Source organism: Heterocephalus glaber, unplaced genomic scaffold, assembly GCF_053883595.1.
Source record: "Heterocephalus glaber isolate CG9 unplaced genomic scaffold, H.glaber_assembly_v1.0 deba00001497, whole genome shotgun sequence".
NCBI lineage: Eukaryota > Metazoa > Chordata > Mammalia > Rodentia > Bathyergidae > Heterocephalus > Heterocephalus glaber.
The window spans coordinates 61,030,354-61,056,183 of NW_028258320.1; the positions used below are offsets into that span (position 1 = coordinate 61,030,354).

Genomic DNA, 25,830 nt, shown 5'->3' on the forward strand with positions numbered 1-25,830 from the left:
GTCTTTTATAGAGACTGGGGTGGGGTTTGTAGGGGCTGAGGCGGGGTTGACTGAGGTAGTGACTAGGGAATGGAGGAGCTGGTGATGTCACTAGGTGGTAGGAGGTGAGTGAGTATTAGGTTACTCTCTAGGTGGGAACAGGGGCATGCTGGGAAGAAGGGTTTATTCTTTGGTGGGAGCAACCATCTTGGCATGACGTCACACAGGGGAAGGGGCAAGGCACCGTAGGAAGAGGGCAGCTACTATACATAATAGCTGCTGAGGTGGTGGGAGACCTATCACATTACACCCCCTGACTGACATCAAGTGCTATAAAAAAGGCAACTACTGTAAACTTTTAAATTGTATCTTTGGGAACTTAAATCTTTATTTCTGCAGTATTCGTATGTATTGATATAAATTTTTGACTACCTTTTGGATTCTTATTATAAGATGAGGCTATCAGCTCATTTTAATTAGTCTTTACTCCTCTTTAATATTTCCAATAAAATCTATCTGAAATTTTTCGGTAAATTTATATTCAAGGGTTTTGTTATGACTATGCAAATATTACTTTCTGCTGGCCAAGAAACAGTATAATTTTGAGCCAAGAAAACTAATTTCATATTATTTCTTGACTTTCTGTTTTCCTAGAACTGCTTAGGTTTTTAAAAACATCTTCTCTCCGTATCCTGCAACAGGGCTGAGTCTGTAAAATACCCTTTAATGCAGTTTTCTATAAGGCCAAGCCTGGTGACTGAGTTTTAGTCATTTGTGTTTCTGTAGACATCCCTTGAGGAACCCTCTGGCTATGGCATTCTAAATAAATTGCTTATTGGATCTAAATAAATTGCATAGGGCTACTATCCTAGGACTTTCTTTACCTTTATTCTGAAAATTCTCTTCTATGTGGGAACTCCTCATTTTGGACCTGATAGATTCTTCTCTGTGGTTCTGCTTTATTTTTGTGGAGTTCATCCTCTGATAGCTTCATGGAAATGGTGCATGATAAATAAAATTTTTGAGGATTTAATTAATCTACAAATATGTTTAGTTTGTCATCATGATTGACAGTTTTGCAGAGCATATTATTTTAGGATGAATAATTTTTTGAGTTTTTAGAATTTTGAAGACACGGAGTCTCCATTTTTCTCACTTCAGATGTTGTTAAGAATTCTAGTGTCATTTTTATTCCTTTCTTTTTTTCATGTATTTGTTTTACCTTTTGTTTCCTCTTTGGTAGCTATTAGAATCTTCTCTTTATTTCTGATGTTTCACAATGATATACCTTAGTTTATTTGTTATTCTAATTAATTCTTAGTGTTTTGGTGACTTAAGCCTTTCATATCTGGGAAATAATCTTAATTTTTATTTGGTAGCTTTTTCCCCTAAAGTTCTTCTGGATTTCATCCTCTATTTTTCTCTTTGTCTGTTTTTGTGTTCTGTTTGTTTTCTTGGTAAGATTTCTTTAATTTTCTCTTTCTTGCCTATGTTTTTAAAATTAGCTTTCTTAATTTTTAGGAGCTTCTTACTCTTTGTTTTTCCTTTTTTAAAGAATATCTTGTGTTTTTTTCATAACAGATCTTTCTAGATATATTACTTATAGTTTCTTTGAAGTTGTCTTCTGTTACATTTTGCTTTTTTTTTTTTTTCCTCTTAGAAGCCTGGCTGCACAGACTTCTCTTTGGGAGGGGGCAGGGAGTTGGTTCATCTCACTCTTCAATATGCTGACATTCACTGAAATCTATCACAGCCCACTTGCCTGTCATCCCAACATCCAGAGCCTCTATCATTTGAAGTTTTTTAAGAAAGAAATTTCAGGTCTGTCAGGAGCAATTCTACATAATTTTGGGGAAAAATCATTTCACAATTAAATTATGATTAGGCCTAGTTTTTCTCCCTCTAGGCTGGCTGTGGCATGCCCATTTTTGCCTCTGGTACAGCTAAAACCTCCAGAGCAGGATTACATCAGCTGCAGACATCTTGGGGAGAGATAAATTCCTGATCATCATAAAGATCCTCATCTGCATAAATTCCTCTTTGTTCTAGGATTATCATAGCAGCCTTCTGAGTCATCTGTTACTCCTGATGTGGCAAGCTCCAGGTGTTTTGTCTTTGCAGCCCAGAACAGCATTGATCAGGCCCAAAGCTCAGCTTCTTCTCTAAGTCTTATTTCCTATCTTTATTAATTAATTGGCCTTGTGCTGTTGTGGCTCACAGGAGAGTAGGACTCACTTCAGAGGTTCTTCCCTGTTCTCTATACAGGTCCTCTACAGAGTAGGTGTGAGAATGTGGGGCTGTAATTGTTTGCTTCTATGAACACGTTGGGAAGCAATTTCTGTTTTTCAGTCTTGCTTTTGCTCATCTTCTAAAATACCTTAAAACGTAGGTTTTGAGCTTTTCTAAAGTTCTATGTTCTATGTTTTCTACCAAGTTCTATGGCTTGTTTCTCATTGGTGTACCACTTGGAGTTGTATACTTCCTTGTCTTACTGAGTCATTCAAGATTCCTCCATCTGGTTTTTGCCTTCATGCATTGTAATTTAGAATTATAAACGTCGTCTAGTTTTTCCAGAGGTGGAGGTTGTGTTTTTTGGTGAGGGGGAGATTTTTGAGAGAGTAACACAGAAAAACTAACATGTTTGTTTCATCATCTTGACATAGAAACTTATTTGATTGATTGTAAACAGATATTATCAGGTTTTCTCTTTGTTATGAACTTAATAATTTCCACATTTATCTTACGCAAAACTGAGTCTGTTAAGTACGTTACTTTTTTAAAGTAAAGAAATGATGCATATGACTTAATTGACTTGAGAACATTATATTAATTCTGAATTTATTTGCTACTGTAGTAGGAAGAATCACAGCACCTTAGTGGCATTTTCAAGACTAGTTTATTTTATCTTTAAGGAATTTATCTTTAAGGAATCGAGCCTTTAATTTCAACAAATTTTAATGGAAATTTCTCCCAAAATTTCAAGTACTTCCCCATATTATTAAACAAAAAGTGATGGTTGTAGTCTTTTCCTGGTTTCTGGATGGCATTTTATGAATGCTGTACATTGTACTATAATTATAATTTGTTGATACCTCTGGGGCTGATGCCTCCTCTTCCACTGAATTCTGACAAATGCTTGCCTTTTAAATTCAGCAGTTGATTTTGCTGAAGTGGTTGTCATTTCCCAGTGAGTCATCTTTGGGCAGGACTCTCCATTCCCCTTAAATGTATTGCATTTAATTCAGTGGTGTTTTCAGAAAGAACTGAGTTTGGCAGCAGAAGCAAATCTCCAGGCTGGCAAAACCAGGAACTTTAAATTTAATTTCAAGTCCTGGTAGGTGGATGGTAGCAGAATAGCATGAGGATGGCTGCTCCAAGTTTCCATAGGGTAAACATTTCAAGTCATGGGGCATCTCTGTCCTTGTGGGCTTTACCTTAGACCAGGGAATGGAACCCTGCCCTTGCTGACATTTTGGCAGGCTTTCTTGGTTTTGGCAGTTGTCCTGAACATTGCAGAATCTTTAGCAGCATCCCTGACCTCTTCCAGTTATGACTTCAGATGTTGCCAAATATCCCTTGAAGGCAGTTCCTGTTGAGAACTTTGGTGACAAGTCTCTGCTTTTCTTCAGATTTTTGTAGACCTCTGTTCTGGAAGTTTGAAGTTGTAGAAAATGTGACAGCAATTAGCTATAATAGTAGCATAATTCCTGAGAATTTCATAAAACTTGAAATAATTCCTAAACCACCCATATTTCTACATTATGTCAGTGCTAACTAAATTTGTACTCTTTCAAATATTCTGGTAACTAACATTTAGAATCCTCCATTTTACTGAAACCACACTATGTGCCAGGATCTGCTGTAAGCACAGCAGAAATACTCATTGCTTCTACTTTGACAGAAGGGGGAACTGAGGCACAGAGCATTTAGGCTAATTACCAATGGTTATTGTTGTTGTTGTTCTTTTGGTTCTAGGGATTGAACCCAGGGCTTGCTGACCTACACCCCCAGCCCTTTTATTATTTTTATTTTGAGACAAGGTATGGTTAAGTTGCTGTACTGCCCAGTCTGTGCTCCAACTTGTGATTCTCCTGCCTCAGCTCCCCAGAGTGCTAAGATTATGACCAGCTTTGCTTGTGTTTATATATCATGTAAGTGGAATTGCTGGGATTCATAGCCAGGCAGTGGGACGTTGAGTACATGCTTTTTACCAGCACACTGTGTGGTGACTGGTTCTAAGTGGTGCCATGTGTAGATGTCAGTCTGTCTGCCCATTCTGAGACCCAGAGGAATAGGCTGCACATATGTGTTGTTTTCATATTTCCGTTGCCTCAGGCCTGAACTTGGTGTATAGCAGACACACTGAAGGCTCATTTTACTAAATGAATGGAACTATTCTAACCAGGTCTCCAACTGTTTACGAGAAAAGAAACCACAACAAAAAATAAGTGCATGTTATGGTTTCTTGAAAGATGAGTTGTGATATTGTAGGTCATTAATGTGTTGCAGATCTCTGTCATTAGGAGGATAATTGCCTTCAAGTGCGGAAAGGAAGTGGTGGTATAATTATAGCCCTCTGACTGGATTCATGACCTGCTTGTTGTCTGGCATGGTTGGAAACTGAGATGTTACACTGAATAGAGAGGCACCATCACCTCTTAGGAATTAGCTTGTATCAAAACACATAGAGGCACTAGTAACACACAGTTGCTAAATGCAGCCTTTTTTGGGATGATTTTTAATAGGCAGAACCTGCAGTATCTCCAGGCTCTTGTTATAGACATCTCTTAGGGCAGCTGTCCCCAGCCTTTTTGGCACCAAGTTTTGTGGAAGACAATCTTTGCACAGAGGAAGGGTAAAGAGAGGGTAGATTTTGGAGTGATTCAAAAGAGCATGAACCAGGATCCCTCATATGTACAGTTTACAGTAGGGTTTGTGTTCCTATAAGAATCTAATGCCATTTGTGTCCTGACAGGAGGTGGAGTTCAGGCAGTAATGTGAGGGATGGGGAGAAGCTGTAAGTACAGATGCCAGTTCTTCACTTCCTGCTGTGTGGCCCAGTTCCTAACTGGCCTTTGACCTGTGCTTGTCCATGGCCTGGGGTTTGGAGACTCCTATTGCAGGCCTTTAGATACAGATGTAGTGGTTGAGAGTAGGGTTTCTAGTGATTGTTGACTAAGAGCTTTGTTTTGTTTTCATTTTTGACAGGGTCTCACTATAGCGCCCAGCCTGGCCTTGAATTTACCATCCTCCTGCCTCAGGCTCTGGAGAGCTGAGATTGCCGGCATGTGCCACCATGCCCAGCTACCAATAGCTTTTAAAATTCATCTTCATTTGATATTGTAGTTATTTTTAAAGACCATGCTATGTTCATATTCTAGCATTTGCCTTCAGAATTCGTTGAGAATGGTGTCGGGAGTGGACTGAGAATGCACAGACCATGGTGATTTGGTCCTGCTACAAAGCTAATATTAGCTCAGGTAGTGATGGGTAGAGGTCTGCTGATGGAGCCCTTGGTCAAGTTGTTCAACTCTTGTAACTGCACTCTTAATTTCATTTTTCTGTTGCCCGTTGAAAGTCAGGCTATCCCCAACATTTGAGCAAAGATATGCTCAGAGGTATGAAAGATGGGCTAACCTATCATTCTGACATTCTGACATTTTCTTATCTAATTACCTCCTGGTGAAATAGTCATGGAAAAATAAGATTAATGTAGAGAGGGTCTTAGTAGACTAGGATGCTTCATTTGGCTCAAATGTCCTTTATTTACATAATGTATTATTTTGTAGGTCAAAGAATCATCTCTTTAGATGGTGGTAATATAGGAGAAACTTCAGAGCAGAAATTTTACCTGTCTTGGAAATTCAGATCAAAAGAATTTTTGGTAGTACTAGCAACTGATAACACATCAAATAAATTAAATACTAATAGACAAATGTTCCCTAGGTAAACACTTAGCATTTCTCATCTAGCTCAAATATCACTCTTTGTGCTATCTGTCATGAGAAAGCCAGGTCTTGATGCAGCAAGGAACCAGCCTCTAACTTCCTTGGCCCTTGGTTCTTGGTGCCTTTGATGAAAGGTACCAGTCAACACACATTTGGAGCCATGCAGAAGTATGGGTAGAATTTATTGTAAAGTAGATACAGAGAGAGTTATGCCTCAAGATGGACAGTGTCACAGAGACATATATGCTGAGTGTGAGTTTGGATACCTTTTTATGTTCACACAAGTTACTTTTGGGGTTTGGGAAACTATGATGATTATCATTTTTTTAAATACAATGTATATGCTTACTGACATTTCTTTTAAGAGTTACTTTAGAATGTTGGTATTTCAAAAATGTCCTCCTTGTTCTCAGGTGGTCAATGTTCCCTCAGGACTGTTAATCATATAATAATCCAAATCAGATCTCAGCCCAAAGAGGGAGAGTCTTTAAAAACACTCCCCTTTCTGATAACAGCGGCTATTGGCCATGGCACCCAGGAGTGCTGTATGCCTCGTTTTGGAAATAGATGGCCAGGTGGCCAGATATTGGACAGAATCAGCACAATGTATAACCTTAAGATGTCTTTGTGCTATATGAGATTGCTTTGAGCCTGAGACCTAACAAATGTCAAATGTATTGTACATGGAAGTCATTGCTTCTTTACTCAACTATAGCTGGCAAAACATGCTATTTTGACCACCCACCCTGCCCTGCCCCTTGTGCCCACTAAAATCTAACTACCTACCTAGCAGTCTTTCTGAAACTCACCTATCCTTAAATGCTCCCACAGTGATTTGCTCATACTCCTAGAATAGCCTGCTCACTGTGCTCCAGCTCATCTGTCTTCACATCTTTCTTCCTTCCCGGCTGGCAAGGTTCTGGGAGGGAACAGTTTACCTTTGATTCCGCAGCACCTGGCGTGTGTGGGCTGGTGTGTAGGAGATATTTTTTGTGTGTTGGATGAGTGATAAATAGGAGAACTCATTAAGTTTCACTTTTCAAACTGGGCAAGAAGAGGATGTATATTAAGATATTAACTTGTTAATACTAAGCAACTCTCTTTTCTGATTTGGAATAAGGAGTTCAGAGCACAGTGAGTGTTTTATTTATCCCCTTTCTCATTTTCTTCTTTTATCCTCCTTTTTTTCCTTTCAGTCTCAGGAAAAGATTTGTATTAATTTTTTTTTTGATTCAGTCTTTCTGAAGAACACCCCTGTTTTCTTTCCAGGCAGGCATTAATGAAAATGACTTTTATGATGGGGCGTGGTGTGCAGGCAGGAACGACCTCCATCAGTGGATTGAGGTGGATGCCAGGCGCCTGACCAGATTCACAGGGGTCATCACCCAAGGAAGAAACTCACTCTGGCTGTAAGTGTGCACACAGCTGTGCTTCCTGGGCTCGTTTCTTCTGTCTGGTATTCAGGGTTTGGGCAGGTATGGGGAAATTGCAGAGAAGTATCTGTTGTGGGGAAATACAAAGGAAGAAAATTGGAATGTGGACAGGACTGAAGGTGCATCTCTCCAAATGGTAGCTCTCCCTGGACAGGACAGAGAATGGGGCCCACCTGGAAGGAAGGGTGAAGAGGGCAAAGGTGTCATTGGGACAGAGCAGCTTAGGCAAGTGGCCGCCATTTTGCATCTGGTGAGAAACGAGCAGCCTGACAGGTGGACTAGAACACAACCTGAGGCAGGGACTTTGGACAATAGGGAGCACAGTCGAGGGGTGGAGGGTATGAACCATCCAGGTTCTGAGAAGGAGGATGAGAAGGCTTGGCAGGTTCCTACATGAATGACCACAAGACAGGCAGTGAACGTGAGGGATGGCCCAACATGAGGCCGAGAGTGAGGTAGAAGGCCATTTCCCAGAAGGGAGCTCAGGGTCAAGGCTGTGTCAGTAAGCAGTGTGACCTGATGGCAGCCCCAGGAGAGGTGGCTGCCGCCCCTGAAGACACTCCGTCTCGTGGTAACTGCCTACAGTGGAGCAGGATTCAGCTTAGAGAGGAAGGAAAATTTGACGCACATTACATGTGGATGAACATTGGGGACATTATGCTAATGCAACAAGCCAGTCACAAAAGGACAAATACTGTGTGGTTTCACTTACATAAGGATGAAGAGCAGTCATATTCATGGAAACAGAAAATGGAATTGTGGCTGCCAAGGGGTGACAGGAGAAAGGATAGAGAGTTAGGGTTTAGTGGGGACATTAAGCCCTTCAGTTTGGCATGATGAAAAATTCTAGATTGATGGTGGTGATGGTTGCAAATTAGTGTGAATGTACTTGAAACCACAGAGCTGCACACTTAGAAAAGGTTAAAGCAATAGATTTTGTGTTATGTATATTTTATGACAGCAAACAAAATATAAGTAGTGATCAAAATATACAGTGAATGTTTAAATTTTAAAAAGTTGATTACAAGAAAAGACATAGAGTATTGCCACTAATTTCTCTCCAAATACTCCTGCTCACTTCAAACACACTTATTCCATCTGTCTTGCCACTTTCTGAAGCAGTTCTGGAAGTCTTCTTTCATGAGTGTCCTTATGAGGTGTGATTAAAAAATGCCAGGAATGCTCTTACCGAGCAGCATCTAATGAAAAGGCAGCCTTATAAAAACACGGTGTGTCCTCATCCACCTTATTCACTTGCACTGTACAACTTCTGGCTCTTCCTTTAAGTCAAAATGACCATGAAAATAAACATTTTTTATCAATTCAGGACATGAAGGCAGCTTTGACAGAACAACTAAAGACACTCACGAAAGAAGAGTTCCAGAACTGCTTCAGAGAGTGGCAAGAATGAAGGGAGAAGTGTATTTGAAGTAAGCAGGAGTATTTTGAAGGGGATGAATGGCAATGTGTCTTTTTCTAAAATAATTATTTTAAATGTAAACATGCACCATATTTTTTAACCACAGTGTGTATGTGTGTGTGTGTGTGTGTGTGTGAGCGCATGCGTCCCCACGCATAGGGATACTGACAGGTAGATCAAATGGGGACTCTGGGTAGGCAGGGGGCCTATCTATCTCACTCTCCCTACCTCAGCCCAGGTCTGATTAAGAAGATCGGGGCCAGCCTCCAACCCTGGAGGACCATTGTGTGGCTCAAGGTCTGTGGACAGTGGCATGCAGAGACTGGGGTCAGCCAAACTGCCCCCCCCTACCTTACTCTCCTGGCCCCTCTTATATACTACCATAATCTCCAATTCCATTTCTTGGCATCTTTCAATATTTACTAATTACCTGCTGGCAATCATATAAAATCATACTGTAACTCGCTAAGATTAATGTTAATTTGTGGAGAGGTGAACATGAATAAATGAACTGGGATAAGAGATATGAACCTGGCATCTGTACTCATATTTAACCACCTGCCATTGTCCCTGCAAAAGGGACTTTCTTAAATAGTGGCAGTCGTTAGGCAGTGTGCCACCTATTTTCTTTCTGAATTTCTTTGTATTATAACGGCAATATTGTAACATCTAGCAGTATTTTAAAACATTAAGCATGATCCCACTGCCTTTATACAAACAGATTTTTTACATATTGGAAGCATATGACATATCCAGTTATGTTATTTTTAACTTAATATATCAGTAACATTTTTCATGCTATGATAGGCTTCATAATGATCATTTTTAATGACCTGTAATTTACTTAGCCATGCCTCCATCACAGGTCCCAATTTTTTCTGCCATCACATATCATATTGTAAAAAGCATTTTTGTACTTTTTTTTCATTTGGATTATTTTCTTCAAATAAATTTCCAGATCTGGGATAATTTGTGCATTTTGACGACCTTTGGATGTCTATTTGTGCTGCTTTGTGGAGTGTATTTTATTTGCTTTGCTTTTCAGTGGCATTCTGTATATGTTTATATATGCCAATTTTTGCTCTGTGATATGTGTTATGCTCTCATCAATGGCTTACTACCTTCATCAATTTTTTTTTTACTGTTTAGATTCTGAAAAGCAAAAAATATTTTTAGGGGTAAACAGTGGAGAAGTTGGATTGCTCAAGGAAAATGGAAACTCAGAAGTAAAGAATGGTTTGAGGTTATCCATGCTTGGGTATTAACCTATCTGGCCACTGTTATTTGAGATTATTGTATTAGAAAACAAAAGCAAAGTAGACATAATGTCTATATTACATTTCAGCTAGAAACACAAGAGAGTTTGAAGTGACCAATGAATTAGACAGTATATCTCCTTGGCTTAGCTAGGGCAGGAATATCTGAGACAGAACAAGGGATAGAATTACTTTAAAGAGTTAGATTTTTAAAAAAATGTCTAAATGTATTTCAAGTCAAATTATTCTTCAGGGATAATGAAAAGAAGAACTCTGATACATTTCAATGTGTCTTGCCTCATGGCATAAAGCTGTCTGCACTAAGGACTGCAGAGAAAGTAGAGCTGGTCCATTTTGGTAACTGAGCCCATTTCTCTCAGAGGCAAGAATAATGATGGAAGCAAGGGGACTTATTCCAGTGTGGACCCAAACATGTCAACAATAGGTTCATTAAGTGCTAACGGTAGAGAAGACAGTACTTATCACCCTTTCTCTCATCCTCTGGTCTGTTCCCAGTAAAGACAGCGCAGTACCATTTTTAATGTTCCTATTTATTGGTCTCTGCATTTCTCTCCACTACTCAGTGAAATCTTTGGTGATAGAGGCAATGTCCTAATGGTTTGTATCCCTGGCACTGTGTCCAATACCCGGCATCTATAAATAAAAGCGCTCCAATGAATGAATATAATTATTCATTAAATGGACAAAAAGCTTCATTCCCACTGAATGGAGCGAGTTAATCTGTGACTATAAATGACTGAGAACAGGTTTAAAATGTAAGGGGAGGAGGGGAAGAGACTCAAAAAGAGAAAGCTGAGAAATAATGGAGACTTCAGAGAGTGGCTGGCTCGTCGAATTTAAAGCTCTGGAGCCATGTCATGACTTTTGCTGGATATGAAGTTTTCCTTCTCTGAACATCAGTTTCATTTCCTATTTTCTAAAATGCAATACTATTTTCTATCTCATAAAGTGAGGGTTATGTGCAATTCTAATGTTTTAAAATTATGCAACATGTAAGTGCTCAGTAGATGGTTCTTTCTCCCCTCTGGACCTCTTTAAGTTTATTGACAAGAGCAGATTTGCAGCTTTATTTTTAGCCATGGGCCCATCTCTCAAATAGAATCTTTCTTGGAAACATTTAGGAAAGACAGATAGGAGAGGCTGCTCTGGTGGATTTGGGGGCAGGGTGGGGGTGAGCATTTCCTACCTGGCCTGTCTTTCTCCCTAGGAGCATCTTTTGGGGGGAAAAAATTCATCTAAGTGTCTCTGTAAAAAGCACCTTGAGGTGTCTTTATTCAGATTATATTCCTGCCCCTTCCCCCAGGTGCCCACTGCCTCTCCCCAAATTCTGCAGGCCACAGACAGACATAGGATTAAAACCAAGACAAGCAATGCCACAGCTGGAGTTCAGGCTTGATTTTTCTAAGTAAGCACGTGGAACACAGTCCATTCTCAAAGAGTCCTTCTGCATTTCGGTTGGTAATATTTTAGACATGGAAAGGAAGGGGGTTGTTGGCCCCTGGGATTTTGCCTAGTAGATGTTGCTGTTTAAAACAGCTTCTGGAGAGTTGTTGATATGCTGAAGCAGTTTGCAAATAGTTGGTGTTAGAACATATGCAAGAATAGTATTAATACTTTTGGTTTATAGGGCTTTTGTAGTTGGTGTTTTGGCTTTTTTGGGTGCCAGGGACCAAACTTGGGACCTTGAGCTTGTGAGGCAGACGCCGGAACCACTGAGCTAAATCCCTGGCCCTGTAGTTGGTGTTTTAAAATGAACATGCATTGTATTATTTGTTCTTGAGATCCTCTTTATGTGCTTATTAATTCATTCATATGATGCATAGTTGGTGCACTGAACTAATCATTAGGGGTATAGATGTGAGAAGGATGTGGCCCTGTTTGCAGGGAACTCTCAGTCTAGTGAGAGAATCCAGGATGCTAATGGGGATATTAAAATCAGCAGATCACCTGCTGACATGAGATGGAGCAGAAGCTGCTATCAGACTGGTGATAGAAACTAGAAGGGAATACAGCAAGGTCCTGGGGCTTAGCCACCATGGCCCTCCCACTAGTTCATGTTCAAGTTAATGTAAAGTCAACTTAATAATGTAAAGTCAACTTTAATACTTTTTAAAGTAATTCATACTCTTTGAAAGTAATGCAATGTAATTGTTTTAATGACATTGAGTAATTTCTATTTTTCACTAATATAAAACATCATTTCACATGGCATTGCAATCTGGTGAAATGTTAGTATCTGAATAAAAACCAATATTTCTTTCCTCTAGTGACAGAAAGTATATTAGATATATGTGATGATTGAAAAGTTAATTATTCTGCTTGAAGTGAGTAGATCTTTCTAAATTGGAAGAAACACAAGCAATTTAAAATAACCAAATACTTTAAATCATAACTGTTTAATAGGTAAAGGGATCCATCCTTCAAGTAAGGCAGCAGTTGGAGTGGTGGCTCTCTGAGATGGGGAACGAGAAAAGTTGGCTAGTTGGTCGAATCTGTGGAAAGCAATTGGGCCAGCATTTACATAGGCTGAATGGAGCTCCTGGGACAAGTCAGGCTTTGCACCCAAGATTACTAGGTTGCTAAGTCTAAGCAGAGCCTAGGGGACTATCTTAACTGCAATCCCCAATGTGAGTTTCTTCGTGAAGGGCGAGGCAAACCAAGTTAGAAGGAGGCCAAGGTTAGGAAAGGTGAGTTTCCCCTTTCTTGCCCGGTCGGTCAGCCAACTGAAGGGAGGATCCAGGTGACAAGAGATGTTGTCCTGGAAGTTAGTGTGTTGGCCACTGGGCAGGTGCAAGGTGGCCAAGAGGCTGACTTGAGTGAAGGGGTCACCTTGGAAAGGCGGACCCTCTCCTGATCTCCTGAGACAGGCTCAGGGCAAGTGCTGAAGGGAGTACACGGGCTTCACACCAGAGGGTTTTGTAGTCTTGAGGAGGAGGCAAGATTCTCTCCAGAGGGCAAGGTTGAGGGATTGGAAATTGAGTGTAAGGTCCATGCTGAGAAAAAGCACAGGGTGTTTCTTCTTCAGCTGAAAAGAAGGCTCAGTGGGTGTCAGGAACGCATGGATTTTGGTCACTCTTGGTAGTTTGTGCACTAGGGGGCGGTAGAGTGGCAGCAGTTGCACTGACAGAGGTCAAGGGGCCAGGGTACCTGCAGCCTTGCTATAACACAGACCGTATTAGAAGGGAAGGGCTGGGGGTTGAGGTCCAGCACTGGTGAGCAGGAGTTAGCGCAGGAGGCTGCCAGTGCTTCATGGATCATTCCGTTGTCTCCATGGGAGACAGGGTGTATGTTTTTAGAACGTGTCATGCCTCATCTCCTTGCTGCCTAGGGGTGAAATGAAATGTTTGGCATTTGTTGGGGGCTGGGGAGAGAGAAGTTTTCAAACTCCTTTCTAATCTCTTTGAGAACTGTCAGTTCTGAACAGTAGAGTTTGACGTGTAATAGAAGAGTTAATGCAAACATCCTCAAGTTCAAGGTCAGACATGCAATCATTTCTTTATCTTATGTTAAATTTCAACTATGTAGGAATAGTTATTAGAAATTAGATAGAGCTCCCACAGATGGCTCATGTGACCTGTTTTCTGGGTGTTGATGACTAAGGATTATGTTCTTGAATGGTCATGTATCTCAAGTGGAAACAATTGTAGAGCTTGTTCCTGGTAAAAAGTGTCACCATGCTTTATTCAGGAGTCATTGTGTCCTAGCTGTGATTCCCTAGATAACATCCTGATAGTTGCTGGTGAATCATGTTTTTCTCTTGTTTTGTGGCAGATAGGGCCTCCTTGCAAAAGGTCACCTTCTCTCATCAGCTCATGCTATGCCCCTACTCTTGACCCACAGGCCCTGCCTGAACTGGCTCCCTTCTCATTCCCTGGACTCACTGCATTCCTAGCCAAGGAGTCTCCTTTTTGTTCCACAGATACTCCAAGCACGCTCCTGCCTCAAAGCCTTTGGACTTGATTTTCCTTCTAGAGGCAGCCGCCACAAGCCCAGAGTAAGTAGGTGGTCCAGGGGGCCATCTCATCCTCCAAGCCTCAGTTTATTGGACTGAAAGAAGAGGAACCACCGGCTCTCTCAGCTTCCTTCCAATGTGTGACACAGTGCAGGTGGACAGTGCTGAGCATGTCTGGACACAGAGCACAGATCCTATGAGCTGTCTGCACAGTAGCTACACCTTATCCACCCTATCCATAACCGAGGCCTCCCGTGTCCCTAGGGCCTTCGGAGAGTACAAGGAAAGATTTTGCAACCGAATCATGTGGCAGCTGAGAAGTTGAGTCTGACATTTTGTGAAAATACTCAAGTCAGACGGCTGTATTTCATGTAGTACACTTGGTGGACAGGAAATTTCTTTAAATAAAGCTATCTGGGCTTCCTAGGTCAGGGCTGCTGAGCACTTTGCCTGTGTTACCTCATGTCGTGCTTACGGTGACCCTGGCAGGTGCCCACAGTGCTCTGCCAGGTAGGGCCCTTTCTTGTCCACATTGTGTGGATGAGGAAACTGGGGCTCAGAAAGTCTAAGTAGCGACATGGTATAACCTGCTTTGTCTCCTACTGAAAACGCTTACCTTTTCTGCTCCCTCACCCCATGCTCTTTCCCTCTCTTGCTCAGGGTTTGCACTTGGGCCATGAGGCTTGGGTGAATGTAGACACTTGGGGTTGGACTCCTGGTTGCTTGGTCTAAGTGCTTCTAGGCTGGAGCCGGGGTCTTTGCACAGGGGACACAGCATTTGGGGTAATGAGACCTCTTAGAGGTCCATGATGATATTTAATTTCTTTTAAAATCAGAAAACATTTTAATATATAATGTTAGTATATGTCTTCATACCAAAGCAGTTATGAAATATGATTTTTACAGAGGGCAGCAGCTGTGGTCAGCAGAATAATACCCCCTCGATGTCTTAATTCTGGGAAACTGAACATGCAAGTTGACAGGGCAAAGGGGAATGAAGGTGGAAGATGGAAGAAAGGTCAAGCTGATCAGCTGGGTTTACTCTAGGAACATGGATTAGCTGTGGGGGTGAGGGTGGTGTAATCACCAGGCTTCTTAAATGCTTCTTAAAGAGGGAGGCAGAAGAGAGATAACACCTTGAGGATTTCCCTGCTGAGGGCATGGAGGATGGAGGAAGAGGGCCGTGAACAAGGACAGGTGACAAGGGCACAGATTCTCTCACAGATGGTCCAGAAGAACACAGCTTGATCGGAGGACTTCTGATGTCCAGAACTGTGAAAGAATAAATGTGTGGTATTTAAACCAGTAAACTCAGCAGCAGCTGAGAAAACTAATAGTGTCCACAAAGGAAAAGTGCCTACACCCCCAGAAGACCTATGGTGGCCAGCTGAGCCCCAGCCCTCAGACAGAGCTTTGCCACAAGCTGTGCCACATTGGAGCTCTGTAGCTATGGGCAGAGCTTGCCAGGTGTGGGACAGGAGCAGTGCCAGCCCTTCTTTTTCGTGGGACAGGAATGAGGCCAGCCCTTCCTCTCCATTCTTTATGTGGGACATTGCCTTGTTTCTTTTTTTCCTGATCCCTCAAGTGAATATACCAAATTTGGGGGGCTTTACTTTATTCTTACATTCAATTCTCTGCAGTAGGTCTTCCTGCTTCAACCATTACCCTAATTTATTGCATCTTGGCCCCCAAAGTGGCATTTTCCCTCCCATTTTCCTTGTGGACATTTTTATTGGAGGTAATGGAAAATAGGTAGTATTTTTAAGTCTATGACATTCCCTCCTGCATTCTCAAAAAGCCAGGGTAGCTGTCCAAAGTGAAAAATATAATAAATCCCTGGGCTGATGTTTTACACAGAATTCAACATTTGGTGGTTACTGAGAATGTGGCAGAATCATGTAACTTCCAGCAGAGAGAGAGAAAGGGGCAGGGAGGGAGGGAGAGAGAGAGAGAGAGAGAGAGAGAGAAGAAATTCACTCTTGTTCTTGCTGTTGGGGGTGCCCATGTTGATTTTAGACAAAAGGTAGAACTTTCTCTTTTTTACATACTGTTTACAGAAGCCTCTGAAAGCAGGTCTAGATCTCTTGGGACCAGCGGTTCTGCCCACACTTATAACTTGGCCTTCAGCAGGATTCTAGCCTGCCAAACTGCTAGAATGCAGTTCTGTCACAAAAGTGATGGATGGGAAGGGGGAGCTGGCAGCTTCATCAGGGTTCCAACAGAGAACTGGCCTACAAAAGAGAGAGCTCTGGGACTATTCCTCTGTCTAACTAAAGAGGGATTTAGCACTGGTTTCCCTATCTGTGTGTGGAGGGGGAGTGACAACTCATGCTGATCACGAGTGGAGAGTGGGGGCTATTCATGGTGCTATGACAGGCTGAGCATCTAGTCCAAAATTCGTGAGGCCAGAGTGTTTCAGATTGTGGATTCCTTTTTAAATTTTGGAGTATTTCTACACACATTATAAGATATCTTAGAGACGGAATGAAAGTCTCAGCACAAAATTCATTTGTTTCGTATGCATCTATACACATAGTGAAGGTAGTTTCATTACACAGAATTTTGAGTGTGCTTGTGTATGGACCATGACCCATCACATGAGTACAGGTGTGGAATTTTCCATTTGTGGTGTCAAATTGACTCTCAGAGTTTCAGGTTTTGGATTTTGGATTTTCAGATTAGGATTGCTCTATCAGTACCTGATCGCTATGCCTGTTTGCCATGTCTCAGCATTGCTGAAGCTAATGGTGGTAGCTTGTGAAGATTTGGGGAGATTCTTCTGTGAAGTGGGGATAGAAGGATAAAAAGTAGTGAGGTCTGTGGCTGTGCAGCCCAAGTGCGGTGGGCCTCCAGGGGTACCTCAGACTCTACCTCACTTCTCTCCAGCTTTAATTCTTTCACTGTGATTTTTTAATATCCTTTTTTTGGTACATTTTAGGTGTACAATACAATGACATTCATCATTGGAAATTTACACCTTCACATACTCTCTTGGTTCTTATTTTTTCCCCCTTCCCCTGCCCTCCCATCAACCCCTCCATCCCTCCCTATTTATAAAGACTTTGTTTCCATTTTTTCATCTTCTCATATTAATTCCATTCCCTTCTTTCCTTTCCCCTACCCCTCCCACTTGCCCTTACCCTTTGCCCCTTTTCTTCCTATTTCACATTATCTATTATACCTTTTAGTCCTTATTTACACTTTCAGTTTCTTACACCAGAGAAACTATTTGGTATTTATTCATGTGTGTCCTGTTTATTTCACTTAAGAGTATCACCTCAATGTGCATCCATTTAGCAATAAATGTCTCTAATTTCTCATTTTTGATGGCTGAGTAGTACTCCATTTTATTAAAAAAACACATTTTCTTGATCCAGTCTCCAGTTGATGGGCATTTGGGCTGTTTCCAAGTTTTAGCTATTACAAACTGTGCTGCTATGAACATGGGTGCACATATATCACTGTGGTATGATTCTTTTGATTCTTTGGGGAAGATACCCAGCAGCAGAATAGCGGGGTCAAATGGGACTTCCAGTCCTAGTTCTTTGAGGTATCTCCATAATAATTTCCACAGTGGTTGCACCAGTCTACACTCCCACAAGCAGTGGAGCAGGGTTCCTTTTTCCCCACAGCCCCGCCAGCATTTGTTGTTGATTTCATGATAGCAGCCATTCTTTCTGGAGTGAGGTGGAATCTCAGTGTTGTTTTCATTTGCATCTCTCGAATGACCAGTGATGTTGAACATTTTTTCATATGTTTATTTGCCATGTCCACTTCTTTGTGTGAGAAATGTCTGTTCATTTCAGATGCCCGTTTTTGGATTGGGCCTTTAAATTTGGGAGGTCTGATTTTTTGAAGTTCTTTATGGATTTGAGATAGTAGACCTTTGTCTGAAGGACAGCTGGTGAAAATTTTTTCTCACATTGTGGGTTGCCTCTTCACACTGTTGGTTGTTTCTCTTGCTGTGCAGAAGCTTTTCAGTAAAAAGAGATCCCACTGGTTGATTGTTTCTGCTAGTTCACGGGCAACTGAGGTTTTGTTCATAAAATCTTTTCCTACTCCAATGTCTTCAAGAGTTCTACCTAACCTGTGTTTCAGCCAGTTCAGTGTTTCTGTTTTTATATTTAGATCTTTAATCCATCTCGATTTTAGTTTAGTGCATGGTGAGAGATATAGGTCTAGTTTTAGTCTTTGGCAAGTTGAAACCCAATTTTTCCAGTACCATTTATTAAAGAGGCTATCTTTCCTCCAGCAAGGGTGTTTGGCTCCTTTGTCAAAGATGAGGTGGCTGAGTGTGTCTGGAGTTGTTTCTGCATCTTCTTAATCTGTTCCACTGGTCTTCAGGTCTGTTTCTTTGCCAGTACCATGCTGTTTTTATCACAGTAGCTTTGTAGTATAGATTCAAGTTGGAGGTTGTAATACCTCCTGCCATGTCTCTGTTACCTAGAATTGCTTTTCCTATTCTGGGCCTCTTCTTGTTCCAAATGAGTTTTTGGATTGTTTTCCCAAGGTCTGTGAAATATGCTGCTGGGATTTCAATTGGGATTACATTGAATCTGTATAGCAATTTTGGAAGTATAGCCATTTTCACTATGCTGATCCTTCCTACCCAGGAGCAAGGCATGTCTTTCCATTTTCTGATATCCCCTTCAATCTCTTTTTTCAAAGTGCTATAATTTTCAGAGAAGAGGTCTTTGATTTCTTTTGTTAGGTTGATTCCTAGGTATTTCATATTTTTGGATGCTATTGTCTTTCACTGTGATTTAAGTTACTCACATTTTCTTCAGTTATTTCCTTTCTTATAACCTGACTGGGTACCTTTTACTTTACAAAAATCTTGGGATTTCACATGGTTAATTTAATGAGTCTCTTAAGGTGTGGATCATATTTACAAAAGCCACTACTTGAAAACAATCCTTCCAGCCATTGAATTGATTTTTCATCTTTGTTGATCAATTGGCCATATCTGTGTGGATTTACTTCTGGATTCTTTATTTTGTTTTATGGATTTGTATGTTTATCTTACAACCAATACCACATTTTTTGTTTTGTTTTGTTTTTTGTTTCTTTGTTTTTTGCTATGCTAAAGATTGAACCCAATTACTATTTAGTCTTGATTATTGTTACTACATAATGTCTTAAGTTGAACTAATTTCTCCCACTTTACTCTTTTCAAAATTGCTTTTAGCTATTCTAGGTCCTTTGCATACTGATTTTGGAACAACTTATTTATATCTATGAAAAAAAATCCTTCTGGGAGTTGGATAGGAATTGCATAAAACCTGTATGTAAATTCAGACAGAATTGACATCTTTATCATGTTGCATCTTCTGATCCAAGAACATGGAGTGTTTTCCCATTTATTTAATTCATTTTGGTTTCTTTCATACAGTTTTACTATGTTTAGTTCCTAGCCTAGTGTGTACTTTGTTGGATTCACATCTAAGTATTTAATCTTTTTCTGAGAAATTATAAATAATATTATTTGCTACCACTTTGTTTAGGATGTTTGCGTCAATATTCATATATGACGACATTGGGATAAGAGTTTTTTCTTGTGGGCAGTCTTTGTTGGGCTTTTATGTGCAATCTTCCAGATAAAGGAAGGTTCCTTCATTTTCTCTGCTCTAAATACATACAAACATGAGGTTTCAGGATTCTGTGGAAACTCTTTGGTGGCTTGCCTATTTCTGGTGTGGTACTGTTTAGATTTGCAGTGTTTTCTATGGTAAGTATTGATGATTTATTTTGCCATAGATAATTTGCATTTTTACATATATTTTTGATTCAGCAAAATTATCTCAAAGATTCTTATTTTTTTCATTTTAGGTATCTGTGCTCCCCTCCTTTTTTCTTCATTAAGTGATTTAATGGCTTATTGTGTAATTTTTTCCTCTTTTTTAAAGGACAGGCTTTTCTTGGAATTATTTACTATACTTTTTCTGTTTTTGATTTCACTAACTTCTTTCAAAGATTCTTTGCTTTTGCTTTCTTTTGGTTCATTTTATTGTTCTATATTAACTTGCTGAGTTGAGTGCTTAATTCCTTTGCTTTTTTTTTCTTATTTATTCATAGAAATTGGTTGTGTGGCTTCTGCTAAGGACTACTTTAGCTCCATCCCACTGGCTCTAATGTATAATATTTTAATTATAATTGATTTCTAAATGTTCTCTAAATTCAATTCTGATTTTCTCTTCAGTCCAAGATTGTTTAAGAGATTGATTTACACCTCCTGAAGCAGGACGCTTTAGGATCTTTAATTTTATACATTTCTCATTGTATCAGAGAATGTTATCTCTACTTCTTAATGTTTTGATATTTGGAAAGTTTCTTTTGAGGCCTGAATTGGGACAGTTTTTGGGATAGCCTCATTAGTTCTTGAAAAGAGAGAATTGTTTTTCAGGCCACAAAACTTTATATATTAATTAGATTTATCTTACTATTTTTTTTTTCTGGTACCGGGGATCGAACTCAGGACCCTGTGCTTGTGAAGCAGGCATGATGCCACTGAGCTAAATCTTTGGCTCTTGTCCTACTAATTATGGTGTTTAGCCTCCTTCATACTCATCAACTATCAAGGCTTAGAGAGACTTTCTTTTTTTTCCCCATTAAGTTTATTGGTACATTTTAGAAATAAAATACAGTTACATTCATCATTAGGATCTTGTACCTTTACATGAGTATCTTGGTTCTTATTTTTTTACCCTTCCCCTGCCCTCCCTTCACCCCCTCCACCCTTCCCTATTTGCAAAGATTATTTCCACTTTTTTCCTTTTTAGAGAGACTTTCTTTATCCCTCTCTGTACTTCCTATATATTTTTCATTAATGTTGATATTGTATTACAGTAGTACCTTGGTTCATGAACTTAATTCTTTCCATATTTCTGGTTGCAAACTTAATTGGATGAGAACTGAATCAAATTTCTTCATAAGATCAACATTGAACCTAACCATTGAATTTGATGTTTTAGTGCATAGGTTTTCCTTTGATGTCTTGTGATGAGCTGTGTCTTTTGGAATCACATAGCACCATTTTAGTTTGGCTTATACTTTCCTCTCTGAATTCAGCCTTCAGGTTTAATGATTGCTACCTTGGCTTTTTCTATTTGCAATGGCTGATCTTTATGTACCCATACTCTTTAAACTTTTCTGAATCATTTTATGTGTTTCTTAGTTATAACTAATGACTGTTTTCTCTTAAAATTAAGAATATTATGGGTTAGTTCTGGTATCTCTCTTTAATTTTATAATCATAAATATATGACTATAACTTTACATAATGCTACTAATTATAATATTTTTTAGACATTATTTATTAATCCCTGTTATGAACATTGATTAAATTTATATAATTTTTCTTAATTTTCTATCATCTCCCTCCACTCAAATAGGAAAAGACATGATTCCCTTAGACGCATATTTTTTTGCATTGGCCCTGCTCTGCTCCCTGGTACTAGCAAAATGGTAATCAGTTGAATGCCTGAGTCCTTGGTGCCTGGTATTTGGTCCTGGGAGATGGCATGTTTCATTACAAAATAGTTATGATGAAAATACCTAGCATGTGTTGAGCTACTGTCATAGTGTATTAGTTAGCTTTCTGTTGCTGTAACAGAATACCAGAGATAAACAACTTTGGCAGTGGAAAGATTTATTTTGGCTCACATTTTCAGAGTTTTCTGTTAATGATCACTTGCCTCCATTATTTCTGTGACTCTGGTGAGGCAGAACATCTTGGCAGGGAGCATGGGTGGAGTAAAGCTGCTTACCTCATGGCAACTATTAAGAAGAGAGAATGGTGTGGGGGAGGGGAGAGAGGAAAGAGAGAGAGAGGGTGAAAGAGAGAAAGAGACTAATGATAAAATATACCATTCCAGGTATATATACCACTCAAGTACCACTCAATAGTCCATGAAGCTATGAATTTATAAGTATATTAATCAGTTGACCAGGTCAGAGTTCTCATGATCCAATCACAACCTCAAGGCAACACTTCTGAGCACAGTTACATTAAGGACCATGCCTTCAACACATGAGGTTGTGGGGGACATTTAAAATCCAAATCATGAAATTCCAACATTGCCAATTAGAGAAGGAGATGCACTGGAGATGCTTGGAGGATAGATACTGGATAATGCAGGTATTCTGAAACAGGGGAGGTAAACCCACCCAGACAAGGAAAATTAACCCAAAAGATGAATCCTCTACATCATACCAAACATCTGTGTTGTTGAAAAAGGGAACCACCATTGATCTGCAGCAGCTCCCCACCCCTTACCCGGAGAACATGCCATTTTGGGAGTGGTCCTATCAGCCTGGGGGAAGGAGACAGTTCTGCAGAGGACAGATTTCTGAGATAGGCTCCCTATATACTTTCCTTCTCACCTGGAAGAGGAAACCCAGTATGGGCGTTAATTATAGTTGGGGCCTCAGGGAAGCCAAGGACTGAAACTAGAGAATGGAAAAGCCAGTAAAACAAAAAATGCAATCCTCCCTCCTCTGTCATCCTTCTAAACACCACAGAAATACTGTATCCCTGAGGCATCCTGCCCATTGCCCACCACTCATCGTTGACAAGGGAAACCCTTGTCAAGCCCTAGGCAAAGAGAGGCTGAACACCATGAACTCTGGGCAATGCTAATCTTGCTAACAGGGTCCTATGGATCACATCCCTGGAGACAAGGGGAAGGGGCAGAGATTCAAAGAACCAGAGTCTGTCCTTTCCTGTTGTTTGCCCAAATATGGGATAGATCTGAGATAGTGTGAAGTCCCACTGCCTGCTGCCCACTTATGTGGGGAAAGGAGGTTCTCTGCTCATACTGGAGAAAGCACCAAGTTCTTCCAGTTGGAAAGCAGACCTCTTGAGACCAGGACCATGGATCTATGGACACAGGAGCAAAAAGCATTGCCTGGAGCAGAGGGTTTCTGGTGATATACTCTGCAGATGGTCCCTGGAGTTAGAACACAGAAACTGGGATTTGCCTTGCAGTGAGGGGAGCAGGAGTGGAAAGTCACTGGTAAAAGTCAAGGGGGAACCAAGTGTTGGGCAAACTACATCACATCCACTTTATCCCAAATTAACTGAGGCATTGGATCTTGGGACAGAGACAAAGGTCTGCAGTTGGCCATGCCCAAATTTCAACTTGCAGCCAGAAGACAGGTTCACCAGAAGACAGGTGACAGCTCTCACCACTCCTGTGGAGGCAGTTAAGCAGTTCAGAAGAGGAAAATAGGCTTAGTTGCCTGCAACTGAACTCTGACTACAGTGTGAAGGGAACTTTGTGGATATTCTGGCTATATGATATAGTGACCATATGGAGTTTTTTTTGGTTTGTTTGTCTGTTTCCATATTTGTTCTGAGGTCTCTTTGCCCCTCCTTGGTTCTTGCTTCTTTATCAATATTATTTCTTAAGTTTTTTCTTTTATTTTGCTCTTTCTTCTCTTGTCTCTTTTTAACTTTCTTTCCTCCCCATTCTTTTTTTTGTTCTTCTCATTTTCCTTATTCTTTTGTCTTCTCCTTCTCCTTTCAGGTGCCTACACATTAAGAATAGACCAGAGAGAGTATATTTATGGACATCTCAGGATGTCCCTTAACACAACTGTGCTCAAAGGATCCAAACAAAACTAACTACAAATATATTAACAGGTTTCTCCTCAATCTCTAATTACACTTTCCTTTTCTTCCATCCTTCCTCCCACCACTATAAATACTCTCTCATAGATTATGTAAAGGTGCAAATTTCCAATGATGAATGTCATTATATTGTATGCCTAAAATGTACCAATGATTAAAATGAATAATTGATAATGCAAAATAGGAAGAAAAGGTCCAAAGGGGTAGGGGAAATGGGAGGGTTAGAGGAAAGGAAAGAAGGGAAATGAAAAATTATGAGAAATGGAAAAAATGGAAACAAAGTCTTTGTAAATAGGGAAGGGTGGAGGGGTGAAGGGAGTGCAGAGAATGGGGAAAAAATAAGAACCAAGATATACCATGTAAAGGTACAAGTTCCCAATGAGAAATGTAAATGTATTGTATACCTAAAAGGTACCAATAAAAGAATTAAAAAAATAAATACTTTCTCATGCCCCAACACTAACCCTTTACTCCAGCCATAAAAATACCTCCAACAGAGTCTGACTGCCTGTGTTCACATACTGACATTTCTCTGATCTCTTTCTCCTCGTCCTTTTCTCTTCCACTTTCCTCCCTCCCCATCTCAGGACAACCATGAATAATAGTACAATATAGTTTGTAAGGGGCAATGATAAAGGGACAAAATCGTCAAAACAAGTTTTAATGTTCACAATTGTTATATGGTTGGACTGGTGACTGTGGTTATAACCAGTATGTATTATCATAACACAATGACTGGGTCCAACCCCAATTAAACTGAATAAGTTGAAATTGTAAACAATAATTCTTGACAAATTGCATCACAAGAAAACAAAAGAGATATTCATGCCAGCACCACAAAGTCTCTTCACTCCATTTGACCTCAACCCTCAGCACATCCATCCACACACACACACACATACACACACATGACAGAACATGACAAAACATGTCACACATGACAAAACAAGTCACTAAAATGACTCCAGAGACTCCCAACTCTCCCAAAGCAGATCCAAGGGACACCAAGGGAATGGAAATCTAACAGCACATAGCTGAGCTGTACAAAATGATCAAAGAAGAAGGAAAGAAACTCTTTGAGCTTAAAGATAACATAACCAAACAGATAGTGCAACTACCAAACAAATTGACCAATGTAGTTAAAGAAAAGTCAAATAAGAAATTAGAAGAGCTAACCAAAATTATTCAAAACACAAATGAAATATCAAAGAAATAGACCCCATGAAAATGTGCCAAATGGAAATTTTAGAGATAAAGAATTTTATTGAATATATGAATAGCAGAAGTGACCAATGTGAAGAGAAAGTTTCATACTTCAAGAACAGATCAGAAGCACAGGATGAGTTACTCAGAGATACCTTAAAAACAGTAAGAGAAGAAGGAAAATTGGTTCAACAGCTATTTGAAATCCTAAGAAGACTAACATAAGACTAATAGGGTGTAGAGAAAAATTAGAGAGCAGCAGGCATGGAAGAAAAAAATCTGTTCACAGAAATTATGGCAGAAAACTTTGCAAGTATGAGGAAAGAACTTAATATACAGGTAAGGAAGGCATATAGAACTCTAAATAATTATGACTAGAGATTATTTCCATGCTCATCATATAGTCAAAATTCTAGAAGTCCAACATAAGGACAGAATCTTAAAAACTGTCAGAGAAAAGCATAAAATCACTTAGGGAGACCCTAGAGGGGAACCCACTAGGAATTACAGTAGGTTTTTTAATACACACTTTAAATGCCAGGAGAGCTTAGAGTGAAGGGGTTCAAACCTTAAAAGAAAATAACTTTCAATTTACATGAATATATCCTTGAAAACTATAAAATCAGGGAAACATAAGGACATTCCATGACAAAAAAAAATCTTAAGAGATTCGTGACCACCAAATCAACATCCAAAAAATTCTGAAGGTTATCGTAAACAGAGACAGTGAACCAACAATACCAAAATGTCTGATGGAACTAATACATCATAGACTTAATAGATATCTATAGTGTTCTACCTTACTACAACAGAATACACATTCTTCTCAGCAGCACATGGAACTTTCTCCAAAATAAATCGCATACTAGCTCATAGAGCTTACTTAAATAAATAAAAAATAATCATAAACATCCCATGTATACTATCAGATCACAGCACACTGAAACTAGAAGTCAATCACAAAAACTACAGATATTTTACAAACAC

At 39.9% G+C, this 25,830-nt stretch overlaps 1 protein-coding gene across 2 annotated transcripts in view; it reads left to right on the forward strand.

The window, feature by feature from the left end:
- The window catches only part of Cpxm2 (carboxypeptidase X, M14 family member 2), a 143,471-nt gene that overhangs the window by 48,032 nt on the left and 69,609 nt on the right, over positions 1-25,830 (forward strand). For both annotated transcript variants that reach the window (XM_004838762.4, XM_021253316.2), the window contains one exon: positions 7,197-7,336. In XM_004838762.4, the coding sequence (XP_004838819.1) occupies positions 7,197-7,336 (140 nt within the window). The remainder of the gene's footprint in view (positions 1-7,196; positions 7,337-25,830) is intronic.